Source organism: Prionailurus bengalensis, chromosome B2 (assembly GCF_016509475.1).
Source record: "Prionailurus bengalensis isolate Pbe53 chromosome B2, Fcat_Pben_1.1_paternal_pri, whole genome shotgun sequence".
Taxonomy (NCBI): domain Eukaryota; kingdom Metazoa; phylum Chordata; class Mammalia; order Carnivora; family Felidae; genus Prionailurus; species Prionailurus bengalensis.
In genome coordinates, this window is record NC_057349.1 from 73650696 (window position 1) to 73669793 (window position 19098).

Below are 19098 nucleotides of genomic sequence, written 5' to 3' on the forward strand. Positions count from 1 at the left end.
AATATCCATCACCATGTATCATTGCAAACTTTTTTTCTACACACAGTATGTGTGTGTGAACCACAATTTTTTAGTCATTCATCCATCAATGGACATGGGCTATTTCCATATTTTGGCTACTATAAAAATTCTATAAAAGATTTTTATTTTTCATTTTGTTAATGTGATATATCACATTGTTTTACAGATATTGAACCATCCCTGTAATAAGTCCCACATGATCATGGCACATGATCCTTTTAATGTATTGTCAAATATGACTTGCTAGTATTTTGTTGAAGGTTTTGTATCAATGTTCACTGGGGATATAGGCCTGTAATTTTAGGTTTTTTGTGTGTGGTATCCTTGCTGGTTTTGGTATTAGGGTGATGCTGACCTTGTAAAATGAGTTTGGAAGTGGTCCCTCTTATTTTTCAGAAGAGTTTGATAAGGACTACTATTAATTCTCCCTTAAATGTTTGGTAGAATTCACCAGTAAAGCTGTCTGGTCCTGGAGTTTTGTTTGTTGGGAGGTTTTTTGTTTTAATTTTTGAAAAAGAGTGTGAGCAGGGGAGGGCCACAGAGAGAGGGAGACACAATATCTGAAGCAGGCTCTGAACTGTCAGCACAGAGCCCAACGTGGGCTGGAACTCACCAACCTCGAGATCATAACCTGAGCTGAAGTCGGACGCTTACCCAACTGAGACACCCAGGCTCCCCTGTTGGGAGGTTCTTGATTGCCAATTCAATCTCCTGAATAATCAGTTTGTTCAGATTATCTATTTATGAGTCAGTCTTACATGTTTCTAGGTATTTATCCATGTCTTACAGGCTTTCCAAATTGTTGGTATGTGTAACTTAGGTGATCCTTTGTATTTTTGTGGTATTAGTTATAATGTCTCCTCTAATTTTGTGTGCTTTTTCCCTTGCGAAGTCTTGTTAAAGGTTTGTCATATTTATCTTTTCAAAAATCAGCTTACTCTCATTGATATTTTCAATGGTCTTTTTAGTTTCTATTTCATTTATTTCCATTCCGATCTTTCTTTGCTACTACTAATTTTGGACTTCATTTGTTCTTTCTCTAAGTGTTGAGGGGTAAAGTTAGGTTGTTTGGAATTTTTTCCTTGTTTCTTGATATAGGCATTTATTGCTATGAACTTTAATCTGAGAACTGCCTTCGCTGCATCCTCTAAGTTTTATTATGTTGTATTACTATCATTTTCCCCAAGGTATTTTTTGATTTCTTTTGACTTTTTTGACCCATTGGTTGTTCAGTAGCATATTGTTTAATCTCCACATATTTCTGAATTTTCTAGCTTTCTTTCTGTGATTGACTTCTAGTTTATACCATTTTGGTCAGAAACAATGCTTGATATGATTTCAATCTTCTTAAATTTATTAAGACTTGCTTAGTGGCCTAACATGATCTATCCTGGAAAATGTTCCATGTACACTTGAGAAAAATGTATATTCTGTTGTTTCTGGATGGAATGCTCAGTATATCTTATTTTTTTAACGGTTATTCATTTTTGAGAGACAGACTGCATGAGCGGGGGAGGGGCTGAGGAGGAGAGAGAGAGAGAGAGAGAGAGAGAGAGAATCTGAAGCAGGCTTCAGGCTCTGAGCTGTCAGCACAGAACCAGACACGGGGCTTGAACCCATGAACTGTGAGATCATGACCTGAGCCGAAGTTGGGTGCTTAACCAACTAAGCCACCCCTGGAATGTTTAGTATATTAACTGTTAAGTCCATTGGTTTAACATGCCATTTAAGGCCATTATTTCTTTGATTTCCTGTCTGGATGATCTTTGGAAAAACTTTTATTTTCTTTATGGCAAGTTATAATTAGGACTAGTGAGTGGATTTTAGGGCACTTAAGAAAATTCAAAATCTTTTTTTTAAAGTATACTAAATATTTGAAATTAAAAGGGAATTGTAAGCAATTTACACATATTCCCCTCTTGCTATCAATTAGTAAAAAGCCCTCCATTTGGTGATAAACAAAATTTAAGCTTTTAAGTTTCTATAGCAAGTATGTTTGCCACTCTCTTCCAGTTACCAGCCTTCTTTGTACTACGAAAAATAACGCTATAGATTATCAAGCCAAGCATATCTTCCCTTTTCTTTCACCTCAAAATGGCCCCTATACTGTGGTTTTTTTTAAACTTTGGCATGCATCAGCATCCCCTGGAAAGCCTGTTAAAACACAGATTGCAGGGTTCCACTCCAAGTTTCAGATTCAGTAGAACTGGAGTAGAGCTCAATAATTTGCATTTCTTGCAAGTTCCCAGTTTTGATACTGCCGATCTGGAGATCAAACTGAGAACCACTGCCCTATGATTATACTAAAATTTCCCCCTCAGTTTAAGAGAAAAATAAATAACATTTCTATCCAATAAATTTTACTTTGTACTCAATTCCCTCTTCATCTCCATTCTGCAATTATTTCCTCTACCCCCAGCATCTCCAATCTCTGTATGCACTGACTTCTTCCTTTTGCCTTCTTGATGAGTAGAGCTCTGTTTTTAAAAACACTAAACAAGTGCGCCATCTACCATTTTTCTCATGCATTTACTTATCCACTGCCAAATTTCTAGATAATATATCCTTGCACCAAAACCTCTACATGCTTTTCATTACTGAATCATCTCTGAATTAAGAGTCCCAACAGGTAGCATTGTCAACTTGGGCAAATTATTAATAAACTATAAAAGTATGGGCAGGATGTAGAAAAACTACAATGCATGCTGTAGTAACGTGAGCTATAATCAATCAGAGATGGTCCTTTGGAGTTCCTAAATCTGAATCAGTAACAGGAAACAACACCTCCCAGAATTTGGAGAGAGACTGCCCCATTGGAGCAAGCTGCCTCATGGCAGCTATGACATTCTGGTGAGGAGCGTAACCCATAGCAACACCATGGAGGTGGAGACAGGAAAAAAAAAATAAAGGTTCATTCTCTTTCCTCTTGTCAATATGCCAATATTATATTGGTGCTCCAAACTGCCTAAAGTTATCAAAATCCAGAAGGAAAATGAGCTGGTTGATAAAGTTCTAGACTTCAACCTCGTAAGACAGAATAGTAGAGAGAAGAACAGAGAATGGATCTGAGGTGCAAATAGATAATATCCAGCACGGTCCAAACCTTTTGATCTTCACCTATTCTTGTCCTTTATTTAACAATTTCATTCTTCAACATAGAAAACAAAGTTCTGTAAACTGCCATTTCATAAGATGTTGGTATCAATTCAGTCATATTCTTCTCATTAACACATGGAATAATCTCCAAGATTCTACATGTGTTAGATGATAAAATACATTTCAACAAATTTAAAAGGTTTGAAACAATACAAAATAGGTTCTCCAAATTTAACAAAACTAAAGGATAGAGAAATTCTCAAATATTTTGAAATTAATATACTTTTAAATAATCCATGGTTCAAAAAAATCAAAAGGAAATTAGAAAATACTTTGAACTGAATGAAAATGAAAATACAACATATAAAAATCTGTGGAATGTAGGTTAAACAGTGCTAAATGGTAAATTTATAGCTCTAAATGCCTATATTTGGAAAAAAGATTAAATCAATAAGCTAGGCTTAAACATCTAGAAAAATAGCAGTGAATTAAAGCTAAAGCAAGCAGAAAAAGTGAAAAAATGAAGACCAAGATTAAAACCAATGGAAAAAAACACAGGAAAAAGATCAATGAATCCCAAAGTTGATTCTTTGAATAGATTGACAAAATTAGTATGATCAAGGAAAAAAAGAAAACAAAGACTACCAAAATTGAGAATGAAAATGGAGACCTCACCAGCAACCTTACAGAAATTAAAAGGATTCAAATACTGTGAAGAACTTTGTGCCAACAAACTAGATTTAGATAAAGTCCTAGAGGGGCGCCTGGGTGGCTCAGTCGGTTAAGCGTCTGACTTCAGTTCAGGTCACGATCTCGCGGTCCGTGAGTTCGAGCCCCGCGTCAGGCTCTGGGCTGATGGCTCAGAGCCTGGAGCCTGCTTTCAATTCTGTGTGTGTCTCTCTCTCTGCCCCTCCCCCATTCATGCTCTGTCTCTCTGTCCCAAAAATAAAATAAACGTCAAAAAAAATAATAATAATAATAAAGTCCCAGAGACATAAATTATTGAAACCTACTCAAGATTTAAATAAAAATCTCAGTAGGCCTGTAACATGTAGAGAAATAGAAAACTCAATTAATAATTAAAGATCTTCCCACAAAGAAAAGCCTACATCCAGTTAACTTCACTTGTTAATTCTAGCAAAGATTTAAGTAAGAAATACCAATCATTTGAAAACAGAGGAAGGAATACTTCTCAACTCATTTTATGAGGCCATTATTACATGGATTCTAAAGCCAGAATAAGATAACAAAAGAAATGGAAACCACAGACCAATATCCCTCATGAATTATAGAAGCAAAAAACCTCAATCAAGTATTAGTAAACCAAATCCAATGCCTCTTTTGAGGTGCTGTTAATGGTGCATTTCTTGACTACTGGTAAATAACTGAGCTGAATATTTTTGTGTTGTGCACTTATCTGTGTTACGGTTCAAGATTTTAAATAAAATACACACAAGAAAGGAAAGAATGCCTAGTCTGTGCCTTCAAAGTATAAGTAGTTTAGTGAAAGATGAAGACTAATAGAAAGACAAAAATAATGGCAAAATATGGCAAATACCCTAAAAAGTATAAAGTGTTAAAAGGAAATGGGAACACAGTTAATCCATGTATATACTATCTTTTGTTTTTCTTTTGGTGGAGTATGGGGAGGACAAAAAAACAGGAAAAAGTTTATAAAGAAGCAGAATCTGGGTTGTGTTAATCATGGATAAAGAGAATTTCAACAGGTGAAGAGAAAGAAAAATTTAGGCAGAGATCTGCATGAACAAAGCAAAATCTATTTGGGAGAAATATCAGATCAAGTTTGGCTCTACCACCACATGTAGAGATTGGGGAAAAACAACATCACTGGAAGGCCAAACCGAGGAAATATGCATTTACTTGAAGTGTAAAGGGAGTGACTTAAGTTTTCAAAGCAGAAACAAGACCTATGCTCTGGGGCTATTAGTTTGGGAATTAATAAGTGTATTGGGTTGGACAAGGCAGATGGAGAAAGGGGTAGCAGCTAAAGACTAAAGCAGTGGTTCTTAACCACATTCTTAACCTTTCAGGAGGAGTTAGATCAAAACGATTTTCATAACATGTCATTTGCCTTTTTCTGTCTTGATCTCTCAAGTTTCCAGATGCTATATGACAAGTGACATTGCAACAGATTGAATGCAGAAGCAGATCAAACCAGGCAACAAAGACCTAAACCTGAAATACTGAGTCATATATTTTTATATGTAAAAACAGAAAATGATTCCAATCTCCTTACTGTTTTATAAAAATATTCTCATTAAAAATGTTATTTATGGGGCGCCTGGGTGGCGCAGTCGGTTAAGCGTCCGACTTCAGCCAGGTCACGATCTCGCGGTCCGGGAGTTCGAGCCCCGCGTCGGGCTCTGGGCTGATGGCTCAGAGCCTGGAGCCTGTTTCCGATTCTGTGTCTCCCTCTCTCTCTGCCCCTCCCCCGTTCAAGCTCTGTCTCTCTCTGTCCCAAAAATAAATAAACGTGGAAAAAAAAAGAGAAAAAAAAAATTTAAAAATGTTATTTATGTTTACATATGATGGTTTCTGGTTTTTAAAGGAATTGAATTTTTACAGTTTTGACTTTGAATGCATTAAATACAAATAGATGTAACACATAAACAAAAGCTCTTTGGAATTCTCAATAATTTTTATCAGTATAAACCTTTGGTCCTGAGACCAAAAGGTTTGAGAATTTTTGTAAAGAAAAAAGGACATAAAACGCAGTAGTAGTAAGAATGAAATGGAAAAGATTAAATAAAAGATATTGCAGACAGAATCAATAGGAATTGGACAACTGATAAATGTAGAGGTCAAATGGGGAAATAGAAAAAGTAGAATCCAAGAGTTCAGCCCAAATGACTTAGAAGAATGACAAATTGAGAGATAAGGAAATAGAAAAGATCAGGAAGTTTGGGGGTGTCAAGAATTCAGTTTTGACACAAATGAAATGCCAGCCAAGTAGAGAGATGACATGTAAGAAAATACAATACATAAGGTCTTAAAGATCTAGTTTGATGGTCATGTGGATAGGAAAAACCAGCTTGTTCTGGTATCTTACATAACTGAGCATCATCACTTCAGGCAAAAAAGATACACATAAGCATTACCATAAATCTCGGATCACTTGTCCCAATTCCTTGGTAGAAGGTTGTTGTAGTTTGTTCTGAAAACCTCTCTTAAATTGACAATTCTGGAAAGCTTCTTTCTGGATTACATTTATCTTTACTAAGTGCTTTTTTATATTTTCTCAGTCTTGGTTAAATTGTTACAGACAATTAGCAATTTCTAAGAGGCACAGCTGTAGGGGAATCGGACTGAAAGAAAACCTCATTCTCATTAGTCACTTTCTCTGGAATTCATTTTCTTCAGTTTATCAAATAGAATCTGCAGGGTTAGTCTATTAGGCTTCTTCATATCTAAAATTTTATGAAACAGCTATTAACACCCTTATGAGCAAACACATATACCCCAACCTCCAAAAGAGTTACAGAACCAACTTAGATATTAACTAGCAATATATCTCAACTGTCTGTCATTTCTATATAGTAGGAAAGTCTTAAATTTGTTTTAAAAGCCATCTCTTCTGAACTTTGAGAGGTCCCAAATCCTAGTGTTCTGTCAAAATATTTGACTTTACTTGACTGGTAGAGTTGTCAACTCTGCAAGTTTTCAGGATATTCTTATTTTATACCCCCACCTCCACTTAACCATCACCTTTCCAGGCTAAAGAGTTCTAGGATTGTTTTGGTCCACCTTAAAAACCTCTCCATCCCCTGATCCTTTAAATTGTCAATTTCTAGATTTTCTTCACTATTAGGTCTTAAAGTCAAGGGATTAAAGATGAATTATTATAGGCAGAATATTATTTTAGGGGAAAAAAAAAGCCTTTCACTTTCCTGGGCTTTTTGGTGGTAAAGTATTAGGTTACTATTTTCATGGAATTGTTTACAGAGTTATAGTGCATAGTAGTGCTTCTCTTTCATTTTATTAGCAAAAGAACTCTTTTTCCCAATGAAATTTCATATAATACCTTATAATACCAAATGGGCCATACAGTCCAGTGCTCTGATGGAGGTTCGTAAAGGTCTGAAGCTCCACAGACTCAGTCAGCCTTTGTCCTTCCTTCACATCCCATCCAACAAAGATCCTTTATGGTGCTTCCTATAGGCAACGTGGAGTACACCATGAAAACCATCCCTTTATAGCATCTTTAAATGTTAAAGATGCCAATAAAGAGCTTCGAATGAAATAAATCCATTACTTCAGAAGGCCTCTTTACTGCAGCTCCAATATAAAATCCATTTTTTTCATTGTAGTCAAACATAAAACTGTTCACAGATGCATCTTAGGAAAACCGCCTTATTTTAAGCAATCAAGGAGTGAATATACAACATCAACTTATTACATCTATTGTATATCAGGTGGAATAATTAATAATTCCTCCTATGGTAGATGTCAATATAGTAATATCAAAGACACATTAGCAGTAAAATAGATCGATTATTTTTTATTGCACATTTGCTTACAAATTTACTGTTTTCGGTAGAGCTAAATCTCAAGTATTAATTTCAGCCATATTTCCATCAACTGAATTACAGCAGTGACTTGCCTCTATGTCCCCCTACGATTATGTTTCAGAAACTAGAAGATTAACCTTCCCAATCTGTTTAGTTTACTAGAGCACACATTTAACATTTGTTTTTAAAAATTTTAACCACTCAAAAACAAATAGCATACTGTAAAGAAAACAATGTTTATGTCTATTCATATAACTCAGGCTCAGAGAACTTCTGATTATATAATATTGTAAAGGGTCTTTAAAACTATTCAATTCTTATATGTATAATTAAGCATTTATTTTGGAAAATTTTAACATTTTGAGAAACTGATTCTCTCACAATCAGGTTTTTATAAGGTTTCCCCTCCCCACCAAAATACAACCCACAATGGCTCCAAATTTTATAAAGGAACCATTATCTTGGACTACATTTCAGAATAGTAACCATATTCTTTTCTCACTGGACTCTGTAGTTTAATGCAGAATGTGCTGTACAAATTGAAAAACTATGGCATTCGAGCAGTCTAAGCTTTAAATAGACCTAGAACATGATAGCCTGATCAAAAAAGACCCAAGAATGGAAACAACTACTGTAGCGAATACAAATTTTGGCCATTAATGGATCAGAAATAATGGCTGATGCTCCTACTTTAAGCTCATCAATATCACATAAAAAAAGAGTGACAACAGACATTTGGCAAAATCTACTTATTTATCTCAAATTCTCATGGAAATTTATTTTTAATGCCTCACTCTTAAATTTTACACTTCAATCACTCGTATTTTTTAAGATTGTTCAGAAGAAATAATTCTACTTAATCTTAACCAGTAAGTTTTTCCTCTGACACATTTTTACATAAAGTTACTAAAATCACAATTCTGTGGCATTTGTTTTTAATCATTCAAACATTAAATACCTAAACTTCAGTAATTATATCCTTTCTTATTCTATCTAGAATGATGTTACCAAATTGTAAGAACTCTTTTCCACAGCTTTTCTTTATAACAATCATGATTTCTGAAAAAATGCATTTCAACTCCACAGCAAATTAGCATCCATGCTTATTCCACATAGGTACTGCTAATGGTCCCTGTGGTGTCCTTTCAATAATGACAAACTCATCAGGGTTTCCAAATGCCTCATAGAAAACCAACAAATCTTGTATCGCATGCTCCTCGATCTGAAAGAAGGGTGGAAAAAAAAAAAAAACAAGACTTGCTTTACTATTTTAGAAGGATTATATTAGCTTCCCAATTTCCTTTTGTGGAAGTACCACTTTTTGTGAATACAATGCAGCAAAACTAGGTATCCTGCTATCCCCTTGGCAAGAAGGATTAAGGCCTAAATTAGAATAATCAGATACCTACCCAGCCTTGAATTTTAATCTTGAGCAGAAAGGAAAAAAAAACAAAAAAAACAACACCTGAAAATAGTTGTTGGAATCCATTCATTCCAGTAACTTCAGTGAGATACTGTACAAGTCTTCTAATTCTTGCTTCTAAGCTCTCTGGGGCAACTGTGGGTCTTACCTGTTTCTAAGCCTGGTTTTCAAGTCTTTCAACTAAGTCTGAGGAATTCTTTATTTTTTTTTTTATTTTTTATTTAAAAAAAAAATTTTTTTTTTTAACATTTATTTATTTTTGAGACAGAGAGAGACAGAGCATGAACGGGGGAGGGGCAGAGAGAGAGGGAGACACAGAATCAGAAACAGGCTCCAGGCTCTGAGCCATCAGCCCAGAGCCCGACGCGGGGCTCGAACTCACGGACCGCGAGATCGTGACCTGGCTGAAGTCGGACGCTTAACCGACTGCGCCACCCAGGCGCCCCAAGTCTGAGGAATTCTAATAACCCTCTAATAGTTTCCCTTTCCCTTAAGTTTGCCAAAGTTGATATCTGTGGCTTACAACCTAAGAACACTTACTGACACAGAAGCTGGGTGTAGAACTAGATATTGCTAAGTTCGTTATCGATCACTTTTAAAAACTAAAATGGTCTAAAGTATCACCAGTGCTAAAAAAAAAAATGAGCTTATGATAATTGGTTCTGAATTATCCTGAATACTTCAACTGATACTTATTGAGTGCCTCAGTTTAATTTTATGTTTACATTTTAATGTAATAAATATATGCCCCTTTGCAATGAAAACAAACATAATTTTAAGACATGTGGATGATATGTAATGTAGTTCTTCCCTAAATTAAGTCCATTATAGGCAACTTACTTACCTGAATCAAAGCCAAGGGTTTTTCTCGACTTCTGATAAGAGCTGCTTCCTGCTGTAGTTCTTCTTCTACAATAGATGCAAAAGTGACGGGGGCTACCATGGAAGGAGCAGTCAATGAAGAAGACAGCCAGGGACTGAAAGAATAGTAACAATGAGTTTTCATTCATCTTCCCAAATTTTGGCATATAAAATCTCCTCTCAAATACTCTTCCACATTTTTTCCCAATGACCTACAATTTAAGGGGACTTGGAAGCTTTTGCATTCTCTTTATAGAATGGTAAGGTGAGAAATAGAAGAAAGGAGAGCTAATACTTTATTTGGATCAGTGCTGCAGAGATCAGTGCTGTAGAGATAACTTTAGAAAACACCAATAGGTGAGATGGAGCGGAAACAATATAACTAAACAGAAAGGTAACTAAAACTGTGGAGCAGACAGTAGTTAGATAATACATTCTATTCAATATCATACTATTCCCAATGTCTTAATATTATCTTTCAGTGCTAAGCAACAGCGTAGCTTTGAAGGCTCCAAAACTAATCAGTTAGCCTTGGGACTACCCAGAAGTGGTAAATCTGAAATATGGTTGCCTTCTAGTACTGGAGTACCATGAGTGGAACATCTGCAAAACAAATGCCAAAACTGGAGATTAAGACCTCTAGTAATATTAGCAAAACTATTAATAGAAATAAAGAGGAAGAATTACGAATCCCTGAGTCAGGTCAGATTTCCCTTTAAAATTATAAGTAAAAAACAAAACACAAAAAAACTATACTCATAAAATCATGTGTATAAAATACCACAGAGAATTATCTTGCAAGAAATGGTCTATTTTTATAATGATATTCATATAAGCATTTACTATTATCAAACATACATTAGGAAATACAGAAAACTTTGTAAATAAGGTTCCACATTAATAGTTTATGAATAAAAGTGAAAAATTAGCACTGTTTCAAAATACATATAAAGATAATTAGCAGCCAAATTCTGTGAGCAACTATTATAGTAAATACTTTGATAAGCCAAGAATTAGAATATAGAGAGATCTTATATTTCTATCCTATGAGAACTCACAAACTAAATGAGGAAAAAAACATAAAATGACATAGTATAGCAGAAAATAATTTAGTATCTAACAAGGACTATAAAAATCAAAAAAGATTTGGTTAGGGGCACCTGTGTAGCTCAGTCAGTTAAGTGTCCGACTTCGGCTCAGATCATAATCTCACAGTTGGTAAGTTTGAGCCCCACGTTGGGCTCTGTGCTGACAGCTCAGAGCCTGGAGCCTGCTTTAGATTCTGTGTCTCCACCTCTCTCTTCCCCTCTCCCCACATCGTGCTCTCTCTCAAAAATAAACATTAAGGGGCGCCTGGGTGGCTCAGTTGGTTGAGCATCCGACTTCGGCTCAGGTCATGATCTTGCCGTCCGTGAGTTCAAGCCCTGCGTCGGGCTCTGTGCTGACAGCTCAGAGCCTGGAGCTGCTTCGGATTCTGTCTCCCTCTCTCTGACCCTCCCCTGTTCACGCTCTCTCAATAATAAATAAACGTTTAAAAAAAACTAAAAAAATAAAAAATAAACATTAAAAACATTTTTTTTTTTTAAAGATTTGGTTACTTGAGAGGGCTTCATGGAAAAGACAGTAACGGGGTACAGGATTAGGGGGGTAGGAAGTATTCCTGTAAGGGAAAAACTTAACAAAGGTACTACAGAGACTGGCCTAATTGTGGAATTTTACAGCTAGAAAGGTACCCTAGAGATTATCTGGATTTATCCAATGCTCTCTTTCAGGAATGAGCAAATGTAGGCCTAGACAGATTTAAAAGAAAGTCAGAGAATTAACAAACAGGGCCTAAAATACTGACATCCTGATTTGTTTATGCAGTTACTGGGTATGTGTAGCACTATGGTGCTGAAAATCTGACTGATTAAAACTCAGTCTCTCCCCTCAAAAGATTCTGGAGGAGAGATTTAAAAATCTATCTAAACAATGATGAAAGAACATGAGATAAAACAATTGATACCTGTACCAATATGTACTAAGTAGTATGGATTCACAGGAGAAACTGGTATACTATGGATGAGGGTATATGCTGCTGTCTTCACTGAGGAAACTGCATTAAAGCTGAGGAAGGTGGCACTGACACAGGGTTTTTGGTAGTACAGATACATGGAATAGTAAAAAGATTCTGGTGGCTTAAGTAAAGGTAAGTTGTTCTTTTCAATAAACAGAATGATAGGCTTAAGAGTTTGGATGCGATTAAAAGGGATATAAATTTAATAAAATGAACCAGTAGGGCCAGAGTACAAAATGCGCTGAAAGCTAAAATGTTCAGACCTGAAGTGTGGGCAAATAAATTTACTGAGAGTATTTTCATACACATTATCTCATTTAATCTTCGTAATACTCTGTAAAGAAAGCAGCATGTATTATTCCATTACACTGATTAGGAAACTTAGACTCAAAGAATATTACATAATTGCCTTATTCACAGGTTGGGTAAGTAGCAGGGACAGCTGAAAGCTGGTCTTTTTTACTCAGAGTACAGTATGTTTTCCATTATCACAAATGCCTTTTTTCTATTATTCCCCTTAGTTTAGAATACATTCCACTACAAATATCTTCTTATTCTTTAAGGATTGGCTCAAATATCACCTCCTCTCTACTCCTAAAGCACTTCAACTACTATTACAGAACTTTACACACTGTTATTATTATTTACACGCCTGCCTTAACTGCTCGACTAGTCTCTCAAGGTACACACTGCGCCTCATTCATGTTTGTCTCTCAGTGTCCAGCAGGACATGTGGAACACAGTCATTTGTAAAAATATAATTAGGAATAATGAACTGAATCAGAAAGCCAAAGGATTTTAAGTATGAGATAAAAACTACAAAATAAATAGAAAAAATTCTACATTCTGATGGAATAAAGAGGTACCTTAAAGACTAAATGCAAGTTCCCATGGTTAAGTTCCTGGAAAGGTTCTTAGGAAAAAAAAACAGTCCTAAAGTCAATAAAGTCAGTCCAAGACTGGAGATTAGAGGCCTTATAGGGGCACTGAAGCATAGCATGGAATAAACACAGATAATGACTTAAGTGGTGCTCAAAACTCCCTCTGGTATCTGGGGATCAGCTAAAAGTGTTAGACACTTGCAAAGAAATGGAAAAATATTGTGTAATCAATTATTATTCAATTAAGTAAGAAGCAACAGCTACAAACTGTCTGTGAAAATGCTATGATACTGGCTAAAACAAATTGAGTATCAGGACTACACTATTTTATACAGGCCTTATTAAATCAAAGTTAGGCAAATCAGAGCTTAAGTATAACAACTCACCTGTATAACAGATTTTATAATACATAAAGTACTTTCATATACATCATCAGATATAAGCCCTATAATAAACCTGTATGACAGGCATTATTGTTCTCATTTCATGTGATAAAACTGGTTCAGGAGAGGTTCACAGAGGGCTACTATGTTAGACTGAAACTCAAATCTGTTTTATAAGATGGTAATCCCAGAAGTCTTTCCATTAATGGTTTTTCAATGGATAATCTCATTAGTTATAAATTTACCCAAACAACTGCAAGTCCATGAAAATTTCATCTTAGAATGAAGCAAAACTGTTAAACAGAGCTCTGATTAAACAAATATCAAAATATGCTAAGTTTCCAGATAATAAACACAACATTATTAAGCTTTAGGTGTTTGCAAAACAGACATCTCAATAGATAATCTATAAAATTTAGCCTTTTGAAAATAAAAGCAACATTGAAAGGCTGGCTAAAATAAAATCTTCTTTCAGAGATTTTTGTTCAAAGAACGTTAATCTTGCCAAATTTAGACTTTGAGAATAAATTACTTCTTACTCATACAGTTAAAAAAATTCTGTATTAGCTTAATTATAAAGATTTTTACGTAAGTTTAGAGCTGATGTAACAGTTTTTATCTCACAACTAGTTTTCCTAACCAATGAGAAACACGAGATCAGTTTCTGCCCAGAATTACGTAAGGGGGTGTTTAAGTGAAAGGAATATGAAAGAACACACAAGTAACAATAAACATAAATTACACAAACCCCTTTTCTACATTTTAAAATCCCCAAATAACATTGCCATTCCTAGATTTCTCTAGCCTCAGGGGAAAAAAAAATCACAGTTTCTACAATTAAAACAAGATGTAGGATTTGAGGAATTTCCTAAGATGAGTTCCATCATCCCTGCCATGAAAATTCCCTAAAGAATCACAGCATTTCTGCTTCTTGCCATAACACTGTTTCCTCTATTTATAGTACCCCCTCTCCTCTCTTCTTTTAAAAACCCCATCCTATGTTCAAAAGCTTGTGGCAATGCAAATAGATCAATATTTTTCTAATACTATTCATATGGCCATACATATAATGGTCAAATATTTGGCACTGAATAAGTGTTTATGAACTAAACACATCTCCAGCCCATGGCCATTTTTTCCCCTTCTCTGAACCACTCATCTATCACTTAAATCATATATTGCCTTGTGACTTCATATTATTATACTGTACTCCAATTTCATTCCTGACCTTTAATTTAACTTCCATGTAGTGCCTATATAGACTTACCAAGTAGATTTCAAATATACTTAAGGGACTAGGCCTGTATATAACACTTTTATATATACACATAATAGAGGCTAGCAGAATGTTGTTCATATATAATTTGGTGAATTAATATTTTACTTCACCTGTTTTATTATTTCCTTTTTAAAAAGCTCACTTATGGTTACACATTTTCTGTGATGAAATTAAAAAATGAAAGTCAAGCTATTTTACTTGTTAGTGACCAGATAAAACACAGTGCTCAGTGATAACTTATAGCTATTTAAAACATTAACTTCCACTTACCAAACAGTCAAGCTATGGATGGCATGACACTATTATACACTCCTTTACAATTTCCAAACCAGTGTAACAGCAGATGCCACTTTTCACAATTAAGAGCCTTGATGTTATAGCACACTCTAGTGATCAACTATGAAACCACAGATCCTCCATATTTTGAGTTCTATGACAAATAAAGACTTATCCAAAGAAAATAAAATTTCAATCTACAGCATTAATATTCAAAATGTAAAATTATTACAAAAATAAACTTAATGTTCATATCTTACAATTTATACACCTAAGGCACATAACTCACTTATTAGAAACAAATGTTACTTGAAACAGCTACAATTTTACCTCATTTATTCATCTTATTCTCACTGAGCACCTACTACATGCTAGAAAATAAGCGTTGGTAATTCAGTAAGGAGCAGCGATCAAACTTCTCTCATTGAGATGACTCTCCTCTCCTATGCTTTCATTGAATATATAGTTGGATATAAAAACATTAAAGTACTTGTAGGTGAAAACACTAAACAATGAATCACACTAATAACAACTGTGGAAAGTGTGATGAATAAGAAATGCTATGGGAACACATAGAAAACTGACGCAGGAAGGGAAGTCTGACTTCTCCGTAGAATATGACTGAATAGAGACTAAAAGAAGTATCAGAGTCAACTAGTCAAAGGGTAGGCAGGTGGCCAGAAATAAATGGCATTTGAGAAGAGAACTAGAATACAGAGATGTTAAAAGAGAAAGATAAGAGGCTGGCAGGAGCCAGACTATGTAGGCCTTAAAGGCCATATACAGATTCTAGCTTTCACCCTGCATTTCAGTAAAGAATATACTGGCTCAATATACTGGAGGAATGTAAGAAAAGCCATGGCAAGTACCAGTTAGGCTACTCAGGTGGCCCAAGTGAAAGATCACAGTAATATGAACGAGGGAGAAAACAGTGAAGACAAAGTTTACTATATGATCTGATAAATTTTCAAGATCTAAAAATGACATGTCCTAATGGTAGACTAGATATTGGTCAGGAAAATAGAATGTTAAAGACTTGCAAATGCCATTTACCAAGGAAGAAAACTCGGGAAGAATGGGCTTTTTTTTTTTTTTTTTAATTTTTTTTTTCATCGTTTTATTTATTTTTGGGACAGAGAGAGACAGAGCGTGAACGGGGGAGGGGCAGAGAGAGAGGGAGACACAGAATCCGAAACAGGCTCCAGGCTCTGAGCCATCAGCCCAGAGCCTGACGCGGGGCTCGAACTCACAGACCGCGAGATCGTGACCTGGCTGAAGTCGGACGCCCAACCGGCTGCGCCACCCAGGCGCCCCAAGAATGGGCTTTTTAAAAGAGAACTTTTGTCTTAATTTTAAGCTAAGTATTATGATATACCTTTTTGTTTCCAACTAACCATAAAATATTCCATTCTTCTCATTAAGAACTGGACTTTATATATGCATTTTTTATTTGAAATAGAATTGACAATGTCATCTTAGCTTTAGGTGTACAACTGTAATTCAACAGTTCTATACATTATGCTATGCTTAACCACAGTAAGTGTAGTCACCATCTGTCACCATACAACATTATTACATATTATTGGCTATATTCCCTATGCTGTACTTTTCATCCCCATGACTTACTTATTTTATAACCCCAAGTTTATACCTCTTAGTCTCCTTCACTTATTTTGCCCATCCTCCCAACCCTCTCCCCTCTGGCAACCACCAATCCATTCTTTGTATTTATGTCTCTGTTTTTGCTTGTTTCTTTTGCTTTTTTAGATTCTGCTTATAAATGAAATGATATGGTATTTGTCTTTCTCTGATTTCTTTCACTTAGCATAGTACTCTCTAGGTGTTGTCACAAATGGCAAGATCTCATTTTTCTTTATGGCCAAGTAATATTCCATCACACACACACACACACACACACATATCTTCTTTATCTATTAATCTATCTATGGACATTTATGCTGCTTCTATACCTGGCTATTGTAAAAAATGCTACAATAAATATAGGGGTGCATATATCTTTTTGAAATAATATTCCTGTTATCTTTGGGTAAATCAAGAAGAAAAAATCTGGAAAATTTTTGGAAGAAAAATCAGGGAAGGGGATGTTTTTTGTATATATTTAAAAAAAATTTTTTTAACGTTTTATTTATTTTTGAGACACAGACAGAGCATGAGCAGGGGAGGGGCAAAGAGAGAAGCAGACAGAATCCGAAGCAGGCTCCAGGCTGTCAGCACAGAGCCTGAGGCGGGGCTTGAACTCACAGTTTGTGAGATCATGACCCGAGCCAAAGTCGGACGCTTAATCGGCTGAGCCACCCAGGCACCCCATGTTTTTTCTATATTTTTGTTTGATTTTATGAAAGGGGTATGAGAAAAAACATTTGGTTTTGGACATAAAGTTTACAGTATTTCAGAACATCTAAGTGGGATGAAGATATCAAGAAGACAGTTAAGTAAGTCTGAAGCTCAGATGATAGTTGTGGGCAGGTGATAAAATTTTTGAATCTTTATAGCTAATAACTGAAGATAGAAGCTCATGAAATAGTGTAGAAAGAATATAAAGTGAAATGAGAAGATGACCTGTAATTGAACTTCAAGTAGAATGAGTCATAAAAAAAAAAGTTCATGGTTTTGGCAATATGGAGGTCACTGAACTTCACCTCAACTGTTTCAGTTTAGTAATGGGACTGGAAGCCAGACTGGATTAAGAAGTGATTGGGAGCTGACAGCCCTTTTGAGAAATCTGGCTGTGAAGGGAGTAAGGGATTGGTAATGATAGGACAACTGTTAGAAGAAAGTGTGGGAGATGACTGAGGGATTGATTACCTCACTCAGACCACAAGAGAGAGATTTGAGCATATTCAAAACCAGATGGGAGGTATCTACCTAAAAGGAAAAAGGCTGAATATCCACAAGGAAAGAAAGGGATAATTAGCAGCTTAAGGCTTTTGAAGTGGAAAGGAGTTAAGATGCCAGCACAGGTACAAATACTAACCTTAGATAGGAAAAATAACTCTTCCAGTGCAAAACAAGAAAGGAGGAAAAAAAAAAAAAAAAGAATACATGCAGATGCAGATTTGTGTTTCATATTAAGAAAATAAGTTACATGTCTTTCTATTTAAAAGTGGGTCTACATCACTCATCACACAATTTACAAAAACCAATGGTATTCTTATTTCTTTTTATTATTGAAAAAAGACTATATTCAGTTTTTAAAAGTATTATGATACAGGATCATTACTGAGTATAACAAAAGCCAACTCAAAATTTTTAAAAACCTGGGATTGAAAAACATGAGAGATAATGATTTAAAACATCTGTTTAGAATTTGTAAACATACACATTTACGAAATATATAAACAAATGCATGTGTATGTGTACAATGGCATTCAAATGAAGTTGAAAATAAACACTTTTACTGTGAGAACTTAAGAGACTATTACTTATGAATGGAATAAAATGTCCTTCCCTCAACATTGTTAAGAAAACACCTTATAAATACTGAATAGTTTGTCATTTTCAGTGTACAATAAAATGTTCACCAAACATTTGTTGGTATTTTTTTTCTGAAATACATTTTTAAAACTAAAAATATACAAATACTTTTAATACACTGAAGATCATTGGCATGTTAACTTCTATTGCCAGGTTCATTCATTCTTACATCAATTCAAGAATAAAATTTCTTCTGTCATCTTTAAGTGAACTGTGCTCTTAAAGAATCTGTGAGTTGATTTTTATATCATTTATAACTACTTATTTCAGTCAAGATTTTCTTAATATTAGAGAATTAAAATATGCTTTGTACACTGAATTGTGTAAGGTTTTTCCTCTCTTTTGGACTGTGTTCTAAATAGGCAGGGGCTATGGTAATTTTATCACTGTAACTCTAGTACCTAGCATCATGTCTGATAGCAGATAAGTCATTAAATATTTGCCAATTTTAAGACTACATATGTCTTACATCACACCCAATTCTGTATTTATGACCCTAACAAACCAGCCTTAATATTCTTTTTCCTAAGTAAGCATATAAAACGTTTATCTGTTTCATATGTTAGAGTTACATTTAAGATTTTTATTTTAAAATCATGTTCTACTAATGAAAGTTTTCATAAAGATAGGAAGAGAGAGCAAATGATTTTTTCAGATTCTTTCTGATCCCTGATTTTCCATATTGTAAGTAAATGGCTCAAGATCTTTGGTCCCAAATATACATTATCTATAATAAGGCAGTCAGTCACGACATAAACTACAAAAATAGTTTAAAGAGTTCATCTAAACCAGTAGTTT

The 19098-nt window shown here is 34.9% G+C and overlaps 1 protein-coding gene across 4 annotated transcripts in view; it reads right to left on the bottom strand.

The window, feature by feature from the left end:
- Nucleotides 1-7621: 7621 nt before the first annotated feature.
- The window catches only part of IBTK (inhibitor of Bruton tyrosine kinase), a 93315-nt gene continuing 81838 nt past the window's right edge, over nucleotides 7622-19098 (bottom strand). For all 4 annotated transcript variants that reach the window (XM_043591884.1, XM_043591886.1, XM_043591885.1 and 1 more), the window contains exons 27-28: nucleotides 9914-10046; nucleotides 7622-8868 (exon numbers count right to left, since the gene is read on the bottom strand). In XM_043591884.1, coding sequence (XP_043447819.1) covers nucleotides 8737-8868; nucleotides 9914-10046 — 265 coding nt within the window. In that variant the 3' untranslated portion in view covers nucleotides 7622-8736. The remainder of the gene's footprint in view (nucleotides 8869-9913; nucleotides 10047-19098) is intronic.